This window comes from Exophiala bonariae, assembly GCF_035927105.1.
Source record: "Exophiala bonariae strain CCFEE 5792 chromosome Unknown scaffold_48, whole genome shotgun sequence".
Classification (NCBI taxonomy): Eukaryota; Fungi; Ascomycota; class Eurotiomycetes; order Chaetothyriales; family Herpotrichiellaceae; genus Exophiala; species Exophiala bonariae.
The window spans coordinates 43,594-61,054 of NW_027042523.1; the positions used below are offsets into that span (position 1 = coordinate 43,594).

At 49.7% G+C, this 17,461-nt stretch overlaps 2 protein-coding genes across 2 annotated transcripts; both read right to left on the reverse strand.

The window, feature by feature from the left end:
- Positions 1–2,871: 2,871 nt before the first annotated feature.
- On the reverse strand, positions 2,872–4,904 carry LTR84_010717 (uncharacterized protein; the record flags this gene model as incomplete). Its single annotated transcript, XM_064854251.1, has 5 exons — positions 2,872–4,063; positions 4,112–4,370; positions 4,422–4,640; positions 4,694–4,733; positions 4,845–4,904. The coding sequence occupies 5 exons, from the start codon at positions 4,902–4,904 to the stop codon at positions 2,872–2,874; spliced, it is 1,770 nt and encodes a 589-aa protein (XP_064700167.1).
- A 6,358-nt stretch (positions 4,905–11,262) lies between these two features.
- Positions 11,263–17,456, reverse strand: LTR84_010718 (uncharacterized protein; the record flags this gene model as incomplete). Its single annotated transcript, XM_064854252.1, has 3 exons — positions 11,263–12,978; positions 13,114–13,347; positions 13,731–17,456. 3 exons carry the CDS (start codon positions 17,454–17,456, stop codon positions 11,263–11,265), a joined length of 5,676 nt encoding a protein of 1,891 aa, XP_064700168.1.
- Between the last annotated feature and the right edge of the window lie 5 nt (positions 17,457–17,461).

Genomic DNA, 17,461 nt, shown 5'->3' on the forward strand with positions numbered 1-17,461 from the left:
GAAAGTGGCTTGGTGAATCAGATAATAGTGATCCAATGGTGCTGTCAGCAGAGAGACTTGCAGATGTGTCATAGCCAACACCAAGGCTTGAGAATACGGCCAACACGATCAGCCCTTTCCAGACAACAAACAGGCCAAGTAAAGACAACACTTGACCTCTGGCCGTATAAACAGATATCATGTCGTCTGGCCACAGAAATGCTAGTCGGTACACAGCACGCCGTGAATCGACTCCGAGTGGAGTGTGAAGATCTTGGAATGGTGTCGTTGAAATAACGTATTTTTGTATCGCTATTGGCTTGTCTATTGCATAGTGTCGATTACCCAGATCGTCAGCAGTTAACAAAGACTTCTCAAGATCATCAAGATGCTTTCTAGGTACTTCTCCACTCTTTGAGTATTCGTTGTGTAGAGACTGAGTTACTGCTTAGGTATGTAGTTAGACAAGCACAATGGCCAAGGACAGGTCTCTCAAGGCTGTGAAATGAGACAAACATGCCAAGGAACTTCCACCGCACCCCTTTAACTCGGGCACCTAACGAGCATGATCACTGACCTCACTCAGGCTACTTCAATATTGAGGGGAATTGAGTACTCCATGTCAGGCAAATCTGTGTTGTCTCGAAGTTGAGGCCAACTACTAGGATGAGGAAAACGACCGATGGCTGTAGACACGGGAATGACTTCGCCGAGCTGCACGGTCGGAGAAAGAAAATGGGTCTTGATCGTTCACAACTGCCAGGCCCAGGGCAGATGGCCATCGACCAATTTTATCAGGCGATTCATATGGATGAGTAACGGACTCGGATTTTTCCAGAGCCTCCAAACCAAAAACAAGCCAAATCGGTAGGTCTGTGGAAGCTTGGGAGCTACCAATGATGGCCCATCACCGAGTTTTCGACGCTGCAACCCCCATCACCATCATCATCACCATTAACATAGGTTCTTTCTCCACACTCGCGGCTTCCTTGATCTGGAAGCAACATCCATATCAGGCGAAGATATGCCAGAGATCTATGATCTGGTCGCACCTTCGGAAATAATCAAAGTCTTCTCATGAGGAACTCTTTCCACATGATCATGATGTAACAATCATGATGGGATATAACGTGGTCAACCTATTGTTCAAATTGAGATTGTGCGGTTCACCTGCCGAAGCCAAGTGCGGACGGTTCTTGTTCTGGGTTCACCATAAGCCGCTGGATTGACTTGGTACCCTCGTCACTAGGGTTTTCATGACCACCGAGAACTGGCCTGCGTCATGAGTGTATTTTGTGATGGCCGAAATGTTGCGGGAATAATGCTGGTGGGCTTCAGGAATCCATGATGCCTCGTTATTCGAAAAGGCAATACGACATACCGTACGAGCACTCGACCCTCTACGCGTAACATCTACGGTCTACAAGGCTGGTTAGTGGCAACACTGTCTGCATCTACTGAATACAGGTGAGGTAGTCTCATCTACTCTCGACCCTGGAGTGAACTTCTCTCAATTCTTTGAGCCCTTTGAATTGATTGAGTTCTGAAGCCACGAATACGACTTACTTCGTTTGCATGCCAGCCATTTCCAGTAGTCCGACCTGGTTTAGCGCAACGTGGCCAGTCACTGAGTGATTTTTGTCGAAGCTTTTGTCCTCATCACCCCCACAGACCGCTGCCTTACCACTTCCTCGGCGGCGATTATCACAAAGCTTAAACATACCACAACCACAACAGCGACAGCTAAAATAGCACGCATCACCCGAATCACATAACATATGCTCCTCGCACTTCCTCGCCTGCCCAACTTGCGTCTGCACCCTCTTCTCCATAATCCAAGCAAACTTGGCTCAGACATCGCGATCGCCTATATCATTCGCACTGGTTGGTGAAAGGAAGAAAGGCGGCCCAGAAGATGGACATTCGATCGAGTTGAAGTCGAATATCTCTGGTCATAAGAGCCATCACAACGATACCCAGTTTTGTCGACTACACCAACCTACTACCATTCCACCATGAAGTAAGAAATCTCTCTCTTTTTGCAGAGGGAAAAAAATCACGCCCAATGATTGGGTATCCACACACACTTAACCACGATATGCGCCGCAAACTCATTCTGGTCAGCCACTGATATGCGCTTCCTCCTCCATTATCGGAACCTTCGAGTTGAATGCCAAGAGTCTGCAGAGATGGACACCCCTCCGTTCCACACCAGCTTTTAAACTCTTAAGGAAAAAACACTATTCTACATTATGCGGGGATAGCCAGTCGCGGTATTTTAGCCACAGTGGACACAAGTAACAACCTAGATCGATCTTTTCGTTGTCCTGTGCATTGCTAGATCTCACTCCACCCAAGGGTTTGCCAGATACTGTTCAACCTGGTGGTCCTCTCAGGATACATAACCACATATCCTCGGGGTTATTGATCTGGTTTTGTTGGGGCTATAGCCGCCACCAGCTGAGATTTTACTACAATATCACTTGCCTCGCACATCAATAATCTGCAGTGCAAGTGGGGCCATCGAGCCCGAGCCTCTTGAAACTCTCTTGAAGCCTTGTGAAGATAATAATGGATTCACAAATTCTTCTGCCTAGAACCAAGCAAAAATCTGCGCGCGGTCTAGGGGTATATAAGTTCTATTGATTGTCGCTTTAGATTTTGGAAGTTCTGATTTCTGTCCAATCTTCACTCCTTTTCTTTCAGACTTACTCGTCTTGCATGGACACCAAGGGGAACAAGACTCCTCGAGAGATTTCTTCTTAATAATGCCAGGTGAGACGAGCCAGATCCCCTTCTGCCTTGAACAGCAACATCAGTCATAACAAGAAGCTCAATATAGAAGTCTCTGTTGAATTCCTCTTTGGGGAGGAACTCTACATTCAAGCAGGTTCAACCATGAGTGACCATACTAGGAGTGGCTCCATAGCCACTACCAAATTGCCATTCGTATCCTGCGAGCTTCTGTGTGCCTTGAGATGCCGTGCTGCTCGGGTATTGTGAATTGTAGAATGGCATCTCTGCCATGCTGATGGGATCTTGTGCAGCATTTGCCATGCTGGTTGAGTATTGGCCCCCTTGTGAGGTAGCGTCTGGCAAGCGAGGGATGTACTGTGGCATTGATGACATGCTTGTGGTGTACGGCGTGGCGCACAGTACACTTCCAGTGTGTGATACATTGCCAGTATTCTGGCTGGCGAATAGCACACTGCCAGAGGGTGGCATATTGGTGGTATTTTGTGTGTTGGTTGGCATGCTGGACGAGTATAACTGGTCGTATGAATTGGTCGACGTCACCATAGGATCCCACTCGACCAAGCCACTCGAGAGGCTTGAAAATTGGCTCCTGGAGCCAAAGCCGGCAGAACTACCATCATCTCTCCCAGTTTTACTTCTTAGAGGAGAGACCATGTTTCCCATCTGAGAATTGGTTGTAGACACTGAAGTGCTCATCGGAGGAGAGAATCCAGGCCCCGTGTTACTCATCTGAGTATTACGACCAGACAACACGTCGAAAAATTGAGCACCGGGGCCCGTGTGCCCCTCCGCGGTCAAACTGTTAAAGTTGCTAATTGCACCACTGAACATGAATTGGCTTCCAGACGTCTGGTAAGCTGGATCATTATTCAGAGGCAATGCCTGAGCACCGTAACCGGCCATCACAGTTGCATTAGGCCTATAATGTCTCAAATTTCCAACATTCAGGTGGTTGAGGTTGTTAGAGTGGCTCTCTTGGGTTGGATGGACCTTCTTGTTTAAGTGGCCGTCGTCGTTTGAAAGCCCTTCTGTCTTTGAAGTGCTTTCCTGAGCCGAATTTGGCATTTGCACGGAGACACGATCCAAGATCCCCTCCACACCCCGAGTGGGCGGTGTGATCTGCCCCAAATGAGTTGGGAGGGGATTTAGTAACGGGCGGCTGGCGTATTGGGAATGTACACCAAGACTATTAGCGTGGTTGGGATATTGCGGTTGACTAGGGTCGAAACCGAGTACATCTTTCAGCACAGGGGCTTGTACCCGGAGAAGGTTTGGCTCTGTTGGGCCACGTACAGCCCAACTGGTTTGAGATTGCTTGCGCTTGTTCCTACTGTCCTGTCAGTTTGGGTGACATGAGATTGGGACGTAGTCATACGTTGGCTCCTTTCTAACCCTGATCTTGACGCCACACTCAGCTACCATTCGCGTCAAAGGAGTTGATGCCTTCGAGATACCGACACCTTTTGCCTCTTTGATGACAAAAGGCTGGCTGATGATTGATGTCAGAAGCTTTGCATATGTGCTGTTGCTGCTTGTGGCACTATCGGAACGCATTTCGAAGAGAACGAACTTGAGGCAGAAAGTTCCAACCAATTTGGGGCACAAATCCCCAAAGATGAAATAAGCGTGATCTGCTAAACAAAGTTCAGTGACGAAGTAGAAGGGATATGATGTTCCGGTCTAACCTTTATCATCTTTGATTCTCAAATTGTGCAAAGAAGAGACTAATGATCCACCTAGTCCATCCTGTACCGGAGACCCTCTTTCATCATTCGCAACGAGCTCAACGATGCACATGAAATGAGGACTGGTTCGATGGTAATTGTAAGGATCGGTATCCTGAGTCTTGAGCTCGAGGATTGGCTCTGGGTGTAGACTACAGGCCAATGGTTTGCCTGCAACGCCTTTAATTAGCGTGGTTAGAAGGACAGTAAGTGTCACGTATTTAAAAGCATACCTTTTGATTTTCCAGCATTGACGCGACCTTCTTGGGGAGGCTGGATGAGGGTTAGGTAATACGGTTGACTGTGATAATTCAAGTTTGTTAGTTCTGGTGCAGGCAACGAAGGCCACTTCTGCATTCTGGCTGAATATCGCGAACTACCAACCTGTTGGGATGTGCCATCAAAGCGTTGCGTTCGAGCAACGGTAGGGGGGTTGGTTCCCATGGTTGAATTTCTGTTTGGTTTGTATGGTGAACTTTGTGGTTTCCGTTCATGTCTTTGTCAGTCGGAGCCGGTTGCTTGAATTGCCCCTCTATATCTATCGTTGAAGGGTGAGCTCTGCTCTGCTTTGTTGGACTGCAAAGGCGCGGGGGCCTCACCGAGCACACCTCTCATTGAGCTCTTCGCAATCGCCTGCTCTACTGATAGGGGTGCGCAGGCTCGCGAATGGATGCTGAAGATGTCTTGTTCGAAAAGGTGCGTAAAGTTTGGCGATGAAGGATAGTTGAAGGCGAGATCTTAGCGGTAAGTACGAATGGATGATTGATTGATATGTGAAGATCGATGAAATGTGGGTGTGATGTGAGATTGAGGTGTTCAGAATCCAGCGTTTGGGGAAGGAGGAAGAGAGGTTGGGAGAAGCAGTTGTTTCTTCGAAAAGATGGGAATGTGCTGAGTCTTCCCACTGGCAGTGTTGGCCCACGGATTTTCCCACGATCTGAAAAGTCAATAGAGGAACTATTGAGCAAATGTATTGCTTGTGTGAGCTCTGCACAATCAGAATCGCGAACTGATACCAGCAGTATGGTCTTGGTGGAGCTCACAAAAGCTAGAAGACCTTGCCTTCGAACAGGCAGACACACAGCACAGCTTTTTTCATCGGCAGGGAAAAGAAGCAGGACAGCACACTAATCATTTCATTGAGCGGTGCTCCTCCGAGGCAAGATGTGCTGAGCGAGGAATCCCTCAAGCTTGAAGCTCTAAGCTGTCAAGGCTGTGCCATCCTTTTCTGGAGCACTGGGAGGAGATGATGATGTGCGAAACCTTATTATCCACGTCTAGTGGAAGTCTCCGGGGAAGGTTGCCCTGCAACAGTGTCGGCGGAGAAGCCTTCCAGAGTTGCGTACAACTTTCTTGCATGCCTCTTCGATGATAGATCTCCAGGTCTAGCAGTGGCAAAGGCCTAGTCTTAGGCCAAACAATATGTTTCTGGCAGCAAGGAGCGACTGGGAGCTTAAGGCGAAGGTCAAGTTGTCTTGATGGATGTCCACCACAGATGATGGCGTATCCAAGATGTGCTGCGATTATGGCGAATAAATTAACCGCAATTGAGATCGTTGTTGAGGCCTGGTATGGATAATTTGGACAGGACGTATTCTAGATGGCGACTGCCATGCTAGATTCGGAACAAAACAGGAGGTGAGAAAATGCTGTCATGAAAAGTGGTGTTCTGTTCTTGAAGTGTGCTTCTTTCGTAGCAAGTTTGCTCATACAAATGGATATCAAGAGCAATCGTACTCTCCGGACCGCGCAATCCACCCTGGTACCGGAATCACTACACCAAATTCCCTTCTGCCTCTCTGAGACACGCGCTCAACAGGAAGAGGCAGAGAGGGATGGAGGGAGGGAGGGAGGAAGTTGACTAGCTCGTCGAGATTCCAAAATAAGCTAAGAGGTCGGCACACCAATGCAAGCGATCCACAAAGCCGTTCCAGCCGGATGATCGACTTAGCTGCACCTTCAGCCGATCGGTAAGACGAAGATCTATCCTGTCAGCGGCGTTCTTGACCAATGGCTATCACAGTGGTGAAGCGAAACCCCAGAACCTGTGCAGGGGCGCCGTATTGACAAAGATAGGTATCCGGGAGAATGCAATGTGAGTAGTGGGAGTACGAGCCGAGCGCCTGGATAGACCGCGAATTCGATTTGTGATGGAGACGGAAGTACGTATGTCGTATGTCGAGTCCAGGACGTCCAGTGATGGCTAGGAGCCTTAGATGGGTAACTCTGCGAGGCACGAGATTCCTGACTTGTGACACAGGCGACCACTGACTCAATCGAGATGGATAATGTAGAAAAGAATGCTCAGACTGGATCTCCCTCTCCACCCAAGCATTCTGAGCAATGCAATGGCTGTCGTTCGAGCCAAGGGGTCCAATGAAACAGCTCGAAGTCAATTATCTGTCCGACGTCAATGCCCAAACACGCGCCAGTCAATGTCACCGCAGTCGATCAAACAAGAACTCCCCACAGGCCGACCAAGGCACTCCTTAGGAAAAGAATGATTCTTGCCAAGACAACTTAAGTTGACTTCCGATTCCAACTTCCAAGGAGAGTACGAGGTACTCCGTACGGATAATGGGAGAAGCGAGGCCGCTGAGTATAAGTGGGGCTTATGAAGCGAGAAACGCCACGACGACATCACCAGCGTGCTCTACGAGCAGTTAGTGGCACCCATCTCGTTCGCTAAGCAGTATCCGTCCATCATCGAACGAATGAGAGCTGTGAAGAACTCAACGTCTCTTCCCGTTTCCCAATTTGAGTAAAGGATCAGGAATCAGAATGTCCTGGAGACGTCAAGCTTAGGCATGTCCGTTTCGAGGTGCAGGGGTTCTGTTGAGCTTGTCTTCGTCTGAGGCTTTTCTTCCAAGCAACGTGGCCGTCAGATTCAAGTTTCCTCAGAGTGGATGATTTGGCAAAGTAATGTACGTGGGATGCGAGATGATGTCCATTTGCTATACTCCTCACATGCATACTGCTGGTACTGCAGAAACACGATTGTTTGTGAACCAGTTCAGTTCAAACTTCAAAGTCCACTGACCACCGACTGATCTTCGTCCTAAGATTCGTCTCCACTGTGCAGGGCAACAGGGGATGAGAAGTGCGAGATCTTACGCGAGAATAGCTCAAGTCCCGACATGGCGTTTCTCACATTCTGGACTAAATGCAAGTTTGTGTCGAAGAGCTTCAGCCACATGAAGTGCTCCCTTGCCTCCGTTCTTCTTGTTTGACAGGATCGCATGGCAGTTTTCAACTTGGCGCAGAAGCGGTGGATCCGGATGGTTGGATTGTGCAGCCGGTGTTGCTAAACCAGATTCAGCAACCTGATGGGCATGCAGATAGGTACGAGAGCACAAGGACTCCGTATCAAGCAACCGGATACCTGCTACGGTGGAGACTCAAGAGTCGAAAGGTCGATTGCAGCCTCTGGCGCTCCCTCTTGGATAATCGAGTGCAGACAGGGATTGATCACCACCAAGTTCCGATAGCTCAGCCTTGTACAACATCATTGCCGTCTTTTCGGGGTTGTGTTTGGTCTAGGTCTCAGATCAGGTTGCGATTCGCGACTAAATTTTCGATCAAGCAATCGTAGATTCCACTTCAGAGTGTGCTTACGAATGTCTACATACTCCGTATCTGTTGCTGTCATTGAAGGGAGATGAAGGATTTTTTTCGGACGTGGCGCGACATCCAAGCTAGCGCGTCGTCCTTGCGTTCCACTTGATTGTGATTCGCTACACACTTGATCCATGGTCAAATCGAGAGTCAAGAGAGCATCAACTTGAGCCGAAAAAACATGGGCTTCTACTCCGTACGGATACACTGCATGAACTTTTTGGAATCCTTCGCTTCGCCCACTATCACATCTCTCAGATGGTCCAGCCCAAGGCATAAGAAGTACTCGGGAGGGTTCATGAGTACAGTCTGTTAGACTGTCTAACCTCTCGAAACCATCAAAACGATCGAGGTGTTACTCGAGCCATGTCTTTGCTTTTCCACACACCTTTGCTGCATGACGGGTAGCCACTGTTGATTCAATGGCCTCCTGTGTCTCAGAAGATGACTTAATGATTTGTGGAAATTATACCTTCCTATAACTGGACACCCACCTCGTACTCGCTTGAGTCTAGGCCGGCCTATTCCCGCAGAATGGTCGCTCTAGGCCATGACCTCACCTACACAAGTTACACAGTCCGCTCCACAAGTCCCAAATTGACAACGCTTCATCTAATACATAACTGCTTCATTGTGATGTGGGATGGTGCCCAGATCGTAAACTTGGCGATGAATCTTCCCTTTCGCCCTGCGCTGCTGGGACTGGAGCCCAGACGGCTCCCAGCGACCCATGGCGAATTGTGGACACCACAACATGTCAAATCCGTCAGCTAACATTGTTCTCATCGTCATAGGAAAGAGCATTTCAAACTTGGCCTATTCACACAATCCCATTTGAGACCTTGGACGCATCCGATTCATCCGAGCGGATCCCCTTTTTGTATTATCACTCCCAGCCTTTCAGGCAGCAAGTTGACACGAGCTGGCGTGAGTATCCCAAATCTTCCCACCTCCCCAGTCCTTTCGGATGGACATGCAGGTGGGTGTGTGTGGGCTGGAAATGGAATGTTGTCACCCACGTGCAGCCCTGCGTCCAACCACGTGGAGTGCCACCACGCTCCTGACACCTGTCGCCGAGTTCAGTCGCACACGAAGTAGCAATCCAGAACGCTTTTGGTCCCCGTTCTCTGCGTTGCCGCCCATGCGGACCACGAGAGTGCCAACAATGCCATTATTGACAACTTGACAAGTCGATCAAAGCATGTCGAAAGCTCGATGGGGAAGGTAGACGGGTACGTCCTCCGTTGCGCGCTGTACGTGCCGTTCCGACGGCAGTGTGCCCAATGTGTCGTTCGCATCTATCCGTATCTCCTTTGCGAGTGGAAAACCCTCGTAAACAATAATAGCCGGATCTTCTACTTCCAGTTGCAGTCCTCCCGATTTACATCCTGCTTTTACTACAGACTCGATACCTGACTAGTCAACAACACCACCCTAGCTCTCACGCAGCAGCTACCCACATTCCAGCCAACCGAACCAACGTACGTCTAAGCGACGATTCAACACCATCCTGAAATCCGCGCGACGCCATCTAGCCTCTCAAAGCCATCTCGGTGCTGAGCGCTTCTTCCCGCGCCATGGCGTAGGTGGCAAGCGAGATTGACATCAAAGGTGGGTTGATATGACGGCCGACACAACGACATATCAGATCCCAAGTCTTCTACGTCACGAGACATTCCCTATTTAGTCCACTCTCCTTCCCAAAAGGGTTACCCTAGGTCAACCTGTCGTCCAGGGTATCTGCTGGCGCCATGTGGTCTCAATAATGCATGGGAGCAAGGTGTGCTCGTGGCCAGCATGTGGAAGCCATGTCCAACGCCAATTACTTCGTACTCGTGAACGGCGGCACCGGGATTCTCGAGGTGAGGTAACTAGTTAGCCCATCCTGGACAGAGGCGGAGCTGGACCTGTCAGAACCAGCACTAATCAGCTCAGGTAGCTTGGAGAGATACAAACGACTGAGCGAAAGATAGATTCTCACTCGTGCGCAGCACCAGCATTGATTGCGGGAGCGATGCTTCTCGGTTCGGATCCCAGACTATTGGCTGATCTTGTACGTGAAACGGATCCGAGATGGAAATGCCCTCAAAACCCGCACATCAAATCGACGTGAAGAGAGAAAATAAGTTTAAACTCGACGGAAGATCCTGCCTGGGTGCCCGCCATCGACAACCAACGGCCAGCTAACTGGTTCAGCAAGGCTGCAGTGCAGCTCCCGCCAGTCTAGCCAACAAGGCTGAAGTCGCGTCTCCGGTGGCCCAACTTGGCTGAGGGACTTAACAGTGCACACTCTAGTTGTAAGTCTACCGGACGAAGGTATTTACCACGCTGGATACTAGAACCCGCCAATAGAGACGAGGAATTGAATTGAATTTGACCCCCATCGAGTGTTTGTTTCGACCTATGACCCAATTCCACGCGAGAATGCATCTATCTATTCCGCTCGGATGAAATCCTTTTTCCCAGAACCCAAATTTTGTTGGAAAGGGCCATTCACTACCGTGCTTTTTATCTTAGTCATGCGAAGGTTCTAACTTAGTGATACTCGTACAAAACAAAATAAACATGCACTGTTGTTCAGCCATGGCCCTCCGACTCGACGGACCCTTCGATTTTGGATTCCACTGTGTGAGGTCGGTAATGCCATCCATGGCATCTATTACAAGTCCCATCCCAGTGGGCAGCTTGATCGTGGCTGGGCGCGCTCGGAGCTGCAATACGGTTGTGTGCAGTGCAAGTAGATGTGGGATGGAGCTGAGAAACAAACAGGATGCGGCACAGAGGCGAAGTGAAGCCCGGCGAAGACTGGCTCTTGAAAGCGTAAGACGCACTCCGCGTAACGCACAACGTGTGGGTAGCTTGTGACTTGCTCAAACCACGAGCGCTCTTTCTCAATCTCTATGTTGCAAAGCTCCCTATTTTACATTATTTCCGTAGAAACCATCATTGTCAAAACCAGAATCAAACTTCACTAATCAGCGTGCCATAGCCATGACGCTACGGTAGTACTCCACACCCAAGGTCGTAGCGTGGCTCAGCCTCGCATTCGCAGTGAGTGGGAGATCAAGGATCGATTTCTGTATTCCGAATAGGGATATCGTCAGCTTTGTGATTTTGTGAAATTGCATGACCACGAACAGGGAGATGTGGGGTAGTGAACATCCTAAGGATTCGTAGAATCAATCAATCATACCTTTTCAAGAAGTGATCTCTCGCCGTCCGCGTCCTGCTTGAGAATCGCAGCCACCGTCCGTCCCATCTCTCTCAATGCGACGCGTTCCTCGAGTTTCTCTTTATCCTTGCCCAGGGGCCCGCGATTGGTGTCTTTAGCGTTCAAGCTGGTCAAGGTCGTTTGTAAGCTCTGGAGAAGCGCGGCACGCTCAGCTTTCACGGCTTTCTGGTCTGAATGTGCTTTCTTTGAGGAGGATTCGAGTTCCATTAGCTTTACGAAGACTTCGTAGACGCCGCCGCCTTCACTCCACGCGATGGCGCCGATGTGCTCTTCTGGTGTCTCGCCGAATTGCTTGAGGATGGTGGAGAGTTCGGTCCAGTCTTCATCGATGATTAGGCGGGGGGCGACGCGGCGGAGGAGAGTTTCATGAGCGCAGGGAAGGTCGTCAGCGAGGATCTGGTAGGATAGCTCGGCTGCTGAGTCGTTTGCAGAACGGGCATGCAGAGCTTTGGCCGCATAAAGCCACGTGGACGGTATTTTCAGAGTCTGCTCGAGAGTGTCGAAGAGGCTCTTCCGTGATTGGGTGTCGGTACCATTCTTCGATGGCTCAGAGAGGATCGCGGCATGTTTGTTGAGGAGGTCTTTAATATGTTTGGTTCGGAGATTTGGATCTCGGATATGCAGGAGAGCATAAGCCGCTCCAACAACATTCTCATGCGCACCGAACTCGAATGAGAGCGACTCAGCCAGTTCTTCGGCCTTATCTTGGTCCACCTTGACACCAGGGACTGATGATACAATGGCGTGGTGTAGACGGAAAATGACCTTGGAAGTCCAGGGAGTGGCCAAGATTGACAGAGCCTGCGGGAAGACCGGCTTCTCCAGTCCACTGACGTTGCCTTTGTTTTGTGTAGCGAAAACTTTGAGCAGCACCCACAGCGGATCTTCATTCCCTCTGGCATCCATTGGTGAAACCGTCTCTTCCTCGCTTGTGAGCATTTCCTGAAACTCCTTGACTGAATCTTGAATACTGCCGCTCTTTTGCTGTCCATACCATAAGCAAAGTGCAAATGCCTGGATCCAGTCGAGATTGAATTTCTCCGAGATCGAGAAGGTCGACGCGCGATTTTCCGTAGGGACATTCTGCTTGCCTTGACAGACTCCAGTGTTGCCAGCGATGATCTCGTACAGAGCTCGAATCTCCTCGCTCATTTCGGAAATAATGCCTTGCTCGCGCCACGCGTTGAGTTGTTCGGTGATGTCTTGTTGAACGGTGTTGTCAGGAGACGCAATCTGAGCGACCAAGAGTGTGAGATGGAAATTCTTCTCTTTCATAAGGACGTCGCACGCCGCTTTGATGTTCTTCGCCGTCAAGTGTAAAATCGCTGCTTCCGCGGAGGACGATCTCTCAGACGCTTTGATCTGGTCTCCATGGCGTCGCCAGATCAGAGATGATAGATACTTCGATAAGCGGTCCTTTCGAATGTTACCAACATATTCTTGTTGTTGTTGGCGGCTCAGGCCGCGAGAGAATTCGTCCTCATATTCATCGAACAGGACATGTCCAAGCTCATATATGTCGAGCTCGGTTTGAGTAGTCGTCTTTTGTGAGAGTCGGGTTCTTGACTGAGAGAATGGAACAGATTTGTGTTCAACGTAGGGAATGCCATCGATTTCAAGGACTTGAGCGTCGGCTAGAAAGGTCTCAATATCCATAGTGGCTGAAGTGGTCTGTGCATGTACGGATGGTTTAGTAAGTGTAAACAGAGGAAGAATTGAGACTGCGAGGGTAGGGTGGTCTCAGTAAGTAGTGGAAGGCGCATTAGAAAAAGGGTAAGGTGAGCTGCCTGTGACTGAGGAACTGACCTGGTCCGCGCTGCCACGCAGTGAAGTCAACGCCACCACATTCCTCCCACGATCGTCCACAATCAACGCCTCATTAGTCCATTCGACGTCGGAAGCATCACCTTCACCATTCGATTTGTAGACCAATCCATTTGTTGCAGTAAAATGGGGTTTGAAAGATGAATGCCACGATTTGTCTGTCTCTGACAATTCGGTCTCGTCGTCAAAGGTCTTCGAGCGTTTGGCATAAGGGAACTAGATGAAGAAGAGAAAAGATTTAGCAAATGTGTTTCATTTCCAATAAGACTACCTACAGACTATGTGATTTGTGTGTGTGATGGGGTGTGATGACGGGGAAAGATGGGGGCAATGGCCAATGATGACTTCTCCTTGAACCCTGGGACAGACTTCATGACCACCTTTTCGATTGAACTCAAGACAAGAAGCGAAAATAGTGATAACCGTAACCCCGTAGCGCATTCCACAATTGTCGTCATCCGAATCATCCATCTCATACCGCGCAGGGTTCAAGCATCATGGTGTTTCTGGGGTTTGGGGCAATGGGAGGGAAAGGATTGGTGTTGGGAGGGAAAGACAGTGTGCGATTGAGGGAGAAGACAGAAAAGGAGTATTCAAACCTCAAAGTCCGGCCCAGCCTGTGCTTTCCTGCCCTTTGACATTCTCTCCTCGTGTTTGCTAAACAACGAATTCATGATATCAATGCTGGTGTTGAGCTGATCCTTTTTGGTGGCGCGTGGCTTGATTGGTTCAAATGCACGATCAAGGAGGACTTTGCTCTGCACGTCTCGGAGAGCCTCACGGTTCTGTTTGCGAGGGCTGATTGTTCGTTGCAACTGTTCGGCCCAATCTCCCTCCAGGCTAATCAAGGCCTTCCCAGGTGTGCCCAAATGGCTAGCCTTTAGAACTGGCTTGAAGGGGCTCTCAATGATGGCAGGTGCCGGGAAAGAGCCCACCATACTGACTTCGTTCTCGGTGTCATCATTTTCGTCCTCTTCAAGATCGGATTCGGGTCCATCCTCAAGTTCTTGAGCGTTGGCCCCACTCAACTCGTAGTCTTCAATTACCGAGCGCTTGCCGAATCCGCCTGGAACAATCTTTTGCTTGAAGGCGAAAGTGTCATCCTCATCATCGTCCTCGTAATCATCATTCTCCTCACTCTCGCTATCGACTTCCATTGCTGAAACATGTCCAGATTGTGAACCGTCAATAGAATCAGGAGGAAGGGAAAGCTGACTGCGGCTCAGATCATCGTCGTCGTCATAATCCAAGCCATATCTCGTGTAATGGGGAACTTTGAAAGTCCACACACCAGATGCAACATCATAGCTGACAAACTCAGTACCCTGCATCTTCTTCAAACGATTGACATGTTTATCGAAGATTGGACCACTAGTCGCAGATGAAGGTTGACCTCGAGCGCGTGGCCAAGAATTTTCAATAGAAATTTTGGACGGGACATTGAGGCCCTTGCCGACAGGTGGCTTGGAGCTTGCATCAGGATAGACGGTGACAGAGCGAAGACGAATTTCGACAATTTTTTCGTACAGGTCATCAAGCGGGACAGTAGTGAGGTCAACGGCACCAAGGAAAGTCACACGACCACACCCTTTGCGACCGACCTCGAATCCAATGAATTCCTGCAGTTTGTCTCGGGGCAATTTGCTGAGTTGAGCACGTGTAGGCTTCATCCAGTAGTCACCAGGCTGTGGGTCTGGCTTTGCTTCCACCGCTGTCTTTTTGGGGCTGACGTGGTCGGAAGCACGATCCTCAGGGACTACGGCAAGCTCGTTACCACGCGCCTGTTGAACATCCGGTGCCACTCCTCCATTTGAAGTAGGTCGACCTCTAGGTTCGGGCTCCGGCGTATCATCATCGACCTCGGTCCGAACCAATGCGCCAGAGTCGCCATTCAAAGTGCCGTTCTGACCACCAGTAGTCTCCTTATCGAAGCTTACACGCTTCCTCAGTTTGGTTGGTTCTGTTGCAGGAGGCTCATTCTGTGTAGTGTTGGGAGCGGGCGTACCATTCACATTCTTATCAGGGCTTGGTGCAGTCAATGCAGGCAATGATTGACGGCTAAAGAGGTCATTGCGAATGCTTCGATCAATAGTCAAACGACGCATGTTACCTCCAGACCATCGAGTATGGCTAGGGTTGAAGGCATTGGGGCTCAGAACATTGTCGTTGTCGCCAACATTGAACTGGGATCTCAAATTGCTGACAGACGCACTCTTGCCGAAAGAGCGCCCGATGCTGCCTCCGTAGCTACTTCCATTGAAGCTGCGGTTGCCATACATGCTGTTGCTCAAGCTTCCACCACCTGGGGTACTAGCCGCGCTGTTGGGAGTTCCATAAGTGGAATAGGAGAACCCAAAGCCTGGACGACGAGGAGGGGTCATGTATCGAGACTGATTGAGTCGGAGGCTTGGTGGAGGTTTCGACTGACTTTCTTTCAGCTTCTGGCTGGCAGATAGTGGAGTAAAGATAGGTTTCGAATTGTCTGGAGTAGGGACTGGTAAACCGGTCCAGATCGAGGTCTGTCCATAAGGATTAGGGTCATTAAGGGACGAAACTCTGAAGTCCTGCTGTTGCTGAGAGTTCTGTTGGTTATTTTGGGATGCACCAAGACCGTTGAACGAGTTTCCAAATAACCCACCAGACTGGTTGGTGCTTGTATTGTTGAATAGACCGGTAGAAGCAGGCTTGCTGGCAGAGTTTCCGAACGAAAAGCCCGAAGTGGTGTTGTTGTTGGCATTGTTGAAAAGTCCTCCTGACTGTTGCGGTTGATTAGCGGTCGAATTGCCGAATAAGCCACCACCAGTATTGGTCGTATTGTTGGTATTGCCGAATGATGTGCCAAAAAGACCGCCAGGCTTCTGAGCGTTGTTGTTGGCATTGTTCCCTCCAAACAAGCCACCACTAGTATTCGTATTTGTACCAAATAGACCACCCCCAGTGTTGGTGTTCTGCTGCTGGTTGTTATTTCCAAACAAGCCACCAGTATTGTTCTGAGGTGTGGAATTGTTGAACAAGCCTCCACCCTGGTTTTGCGTGGCTGGGGTTCCGAATCCACCAGTGGAGTTGCCAAATAGTGGTTTCTGCTGGTTATTATTGTTGCCAAACAATCCACCACTCTGTTGCTGATTGTTGTTTCCGAACAAGCCACCGCTGCTCTGGTTGGTCTGTTGATTGTTCCCGAATAATCCCCCACTAGGAGCCGGGGTGGTCTGAGTAGTGTTGTTGTTTCCAAATGAGAAAGAAGGAGTGGTTGTGGTAGCGCTAAATGGGCTGGGTTTGTTCTGAGTCTGGTTATTTCCGAACAGACCGCCACCAGATGGGGTACCAAATCCTGTGTTGGTGGTATTGTTGGAAGTGCCAAACAGTCCACCGGTTGTAGAAGCGGTGGATTGGGTTCCAAACAGACCACCAGTCGCCGGCTTGTTGCCGAAAAGTCCACCACCGCCGAAACCAGTCGTAGAAGTTGTGGTTCCAAAGCCTGTGGATGCAGATGTGGTATTGTTGCCAAAGAGACCACCACCGGTAGTGTTGCTGCTACCAAACCCTCCAGTGTTAGTGTTGGTTGCGCCAAACCCGCCAAAGCTATTGCTACCAAAGCCACCAGCTTGTCCGGTGTTGTTGCCAAACTGTCGCCCTGCGTTGTAGTCGGCTAGCCGAAGTTCTTCGAAGGAGTACTTCTGGTAGGGTTGCTGAAAGACAATGCTCTGGTATGCGCTGCTAGCAGGGCCTGTGCCGTCTTTCTCGATATGTGGAGCAAAGGGCGTCGAGGCGGTTCCTTCAGATGGAGGGACTGGTTGATTGCTTAGAGCAGTCCCCGAGCCAAAGGCGTTGGTGGATCCAAAGCCGCTGGTAGTTCCAGAACCACCTTGCCCAAAGAGAGGGGTCGAATTCGTTGTGTTACCAAATGCAGGCTTGTTGGCCGTGCTTCCAAAGCTAAAGGATGATGAGGCATTGTTGTTATTGCTCCCGAAAGCACTTGTGTTGTTGTTACTCCCAAATCCACCTGTTGAAGTACCAAAGCCACCACCAGTGTTTGTAGAGTTACCAAAGAGGCCTCCTGAACCAGAATTGGTGCTGGCACCGAAGGGGTTCGAGGCAGCAGGCTTGTTGCCGAATAGGGAGGAAGAGTTGTTCGTGTTTCCGAAACCTGTTTGAGCGTTCTTCGTCAGTTTGTTCTCTTTATCGTCATTTGTCTCAACATCCATTGAATCTTCAGCCATGGTATTGAGGGATGGCGCAAAGCGAGAGCCGGTAGGGCGCATAGTGAGGCTAATTGGATCAAGACGCTTGCGGTCCAACAAGAGGGGATAAATGTTTGAAGCCATGATCA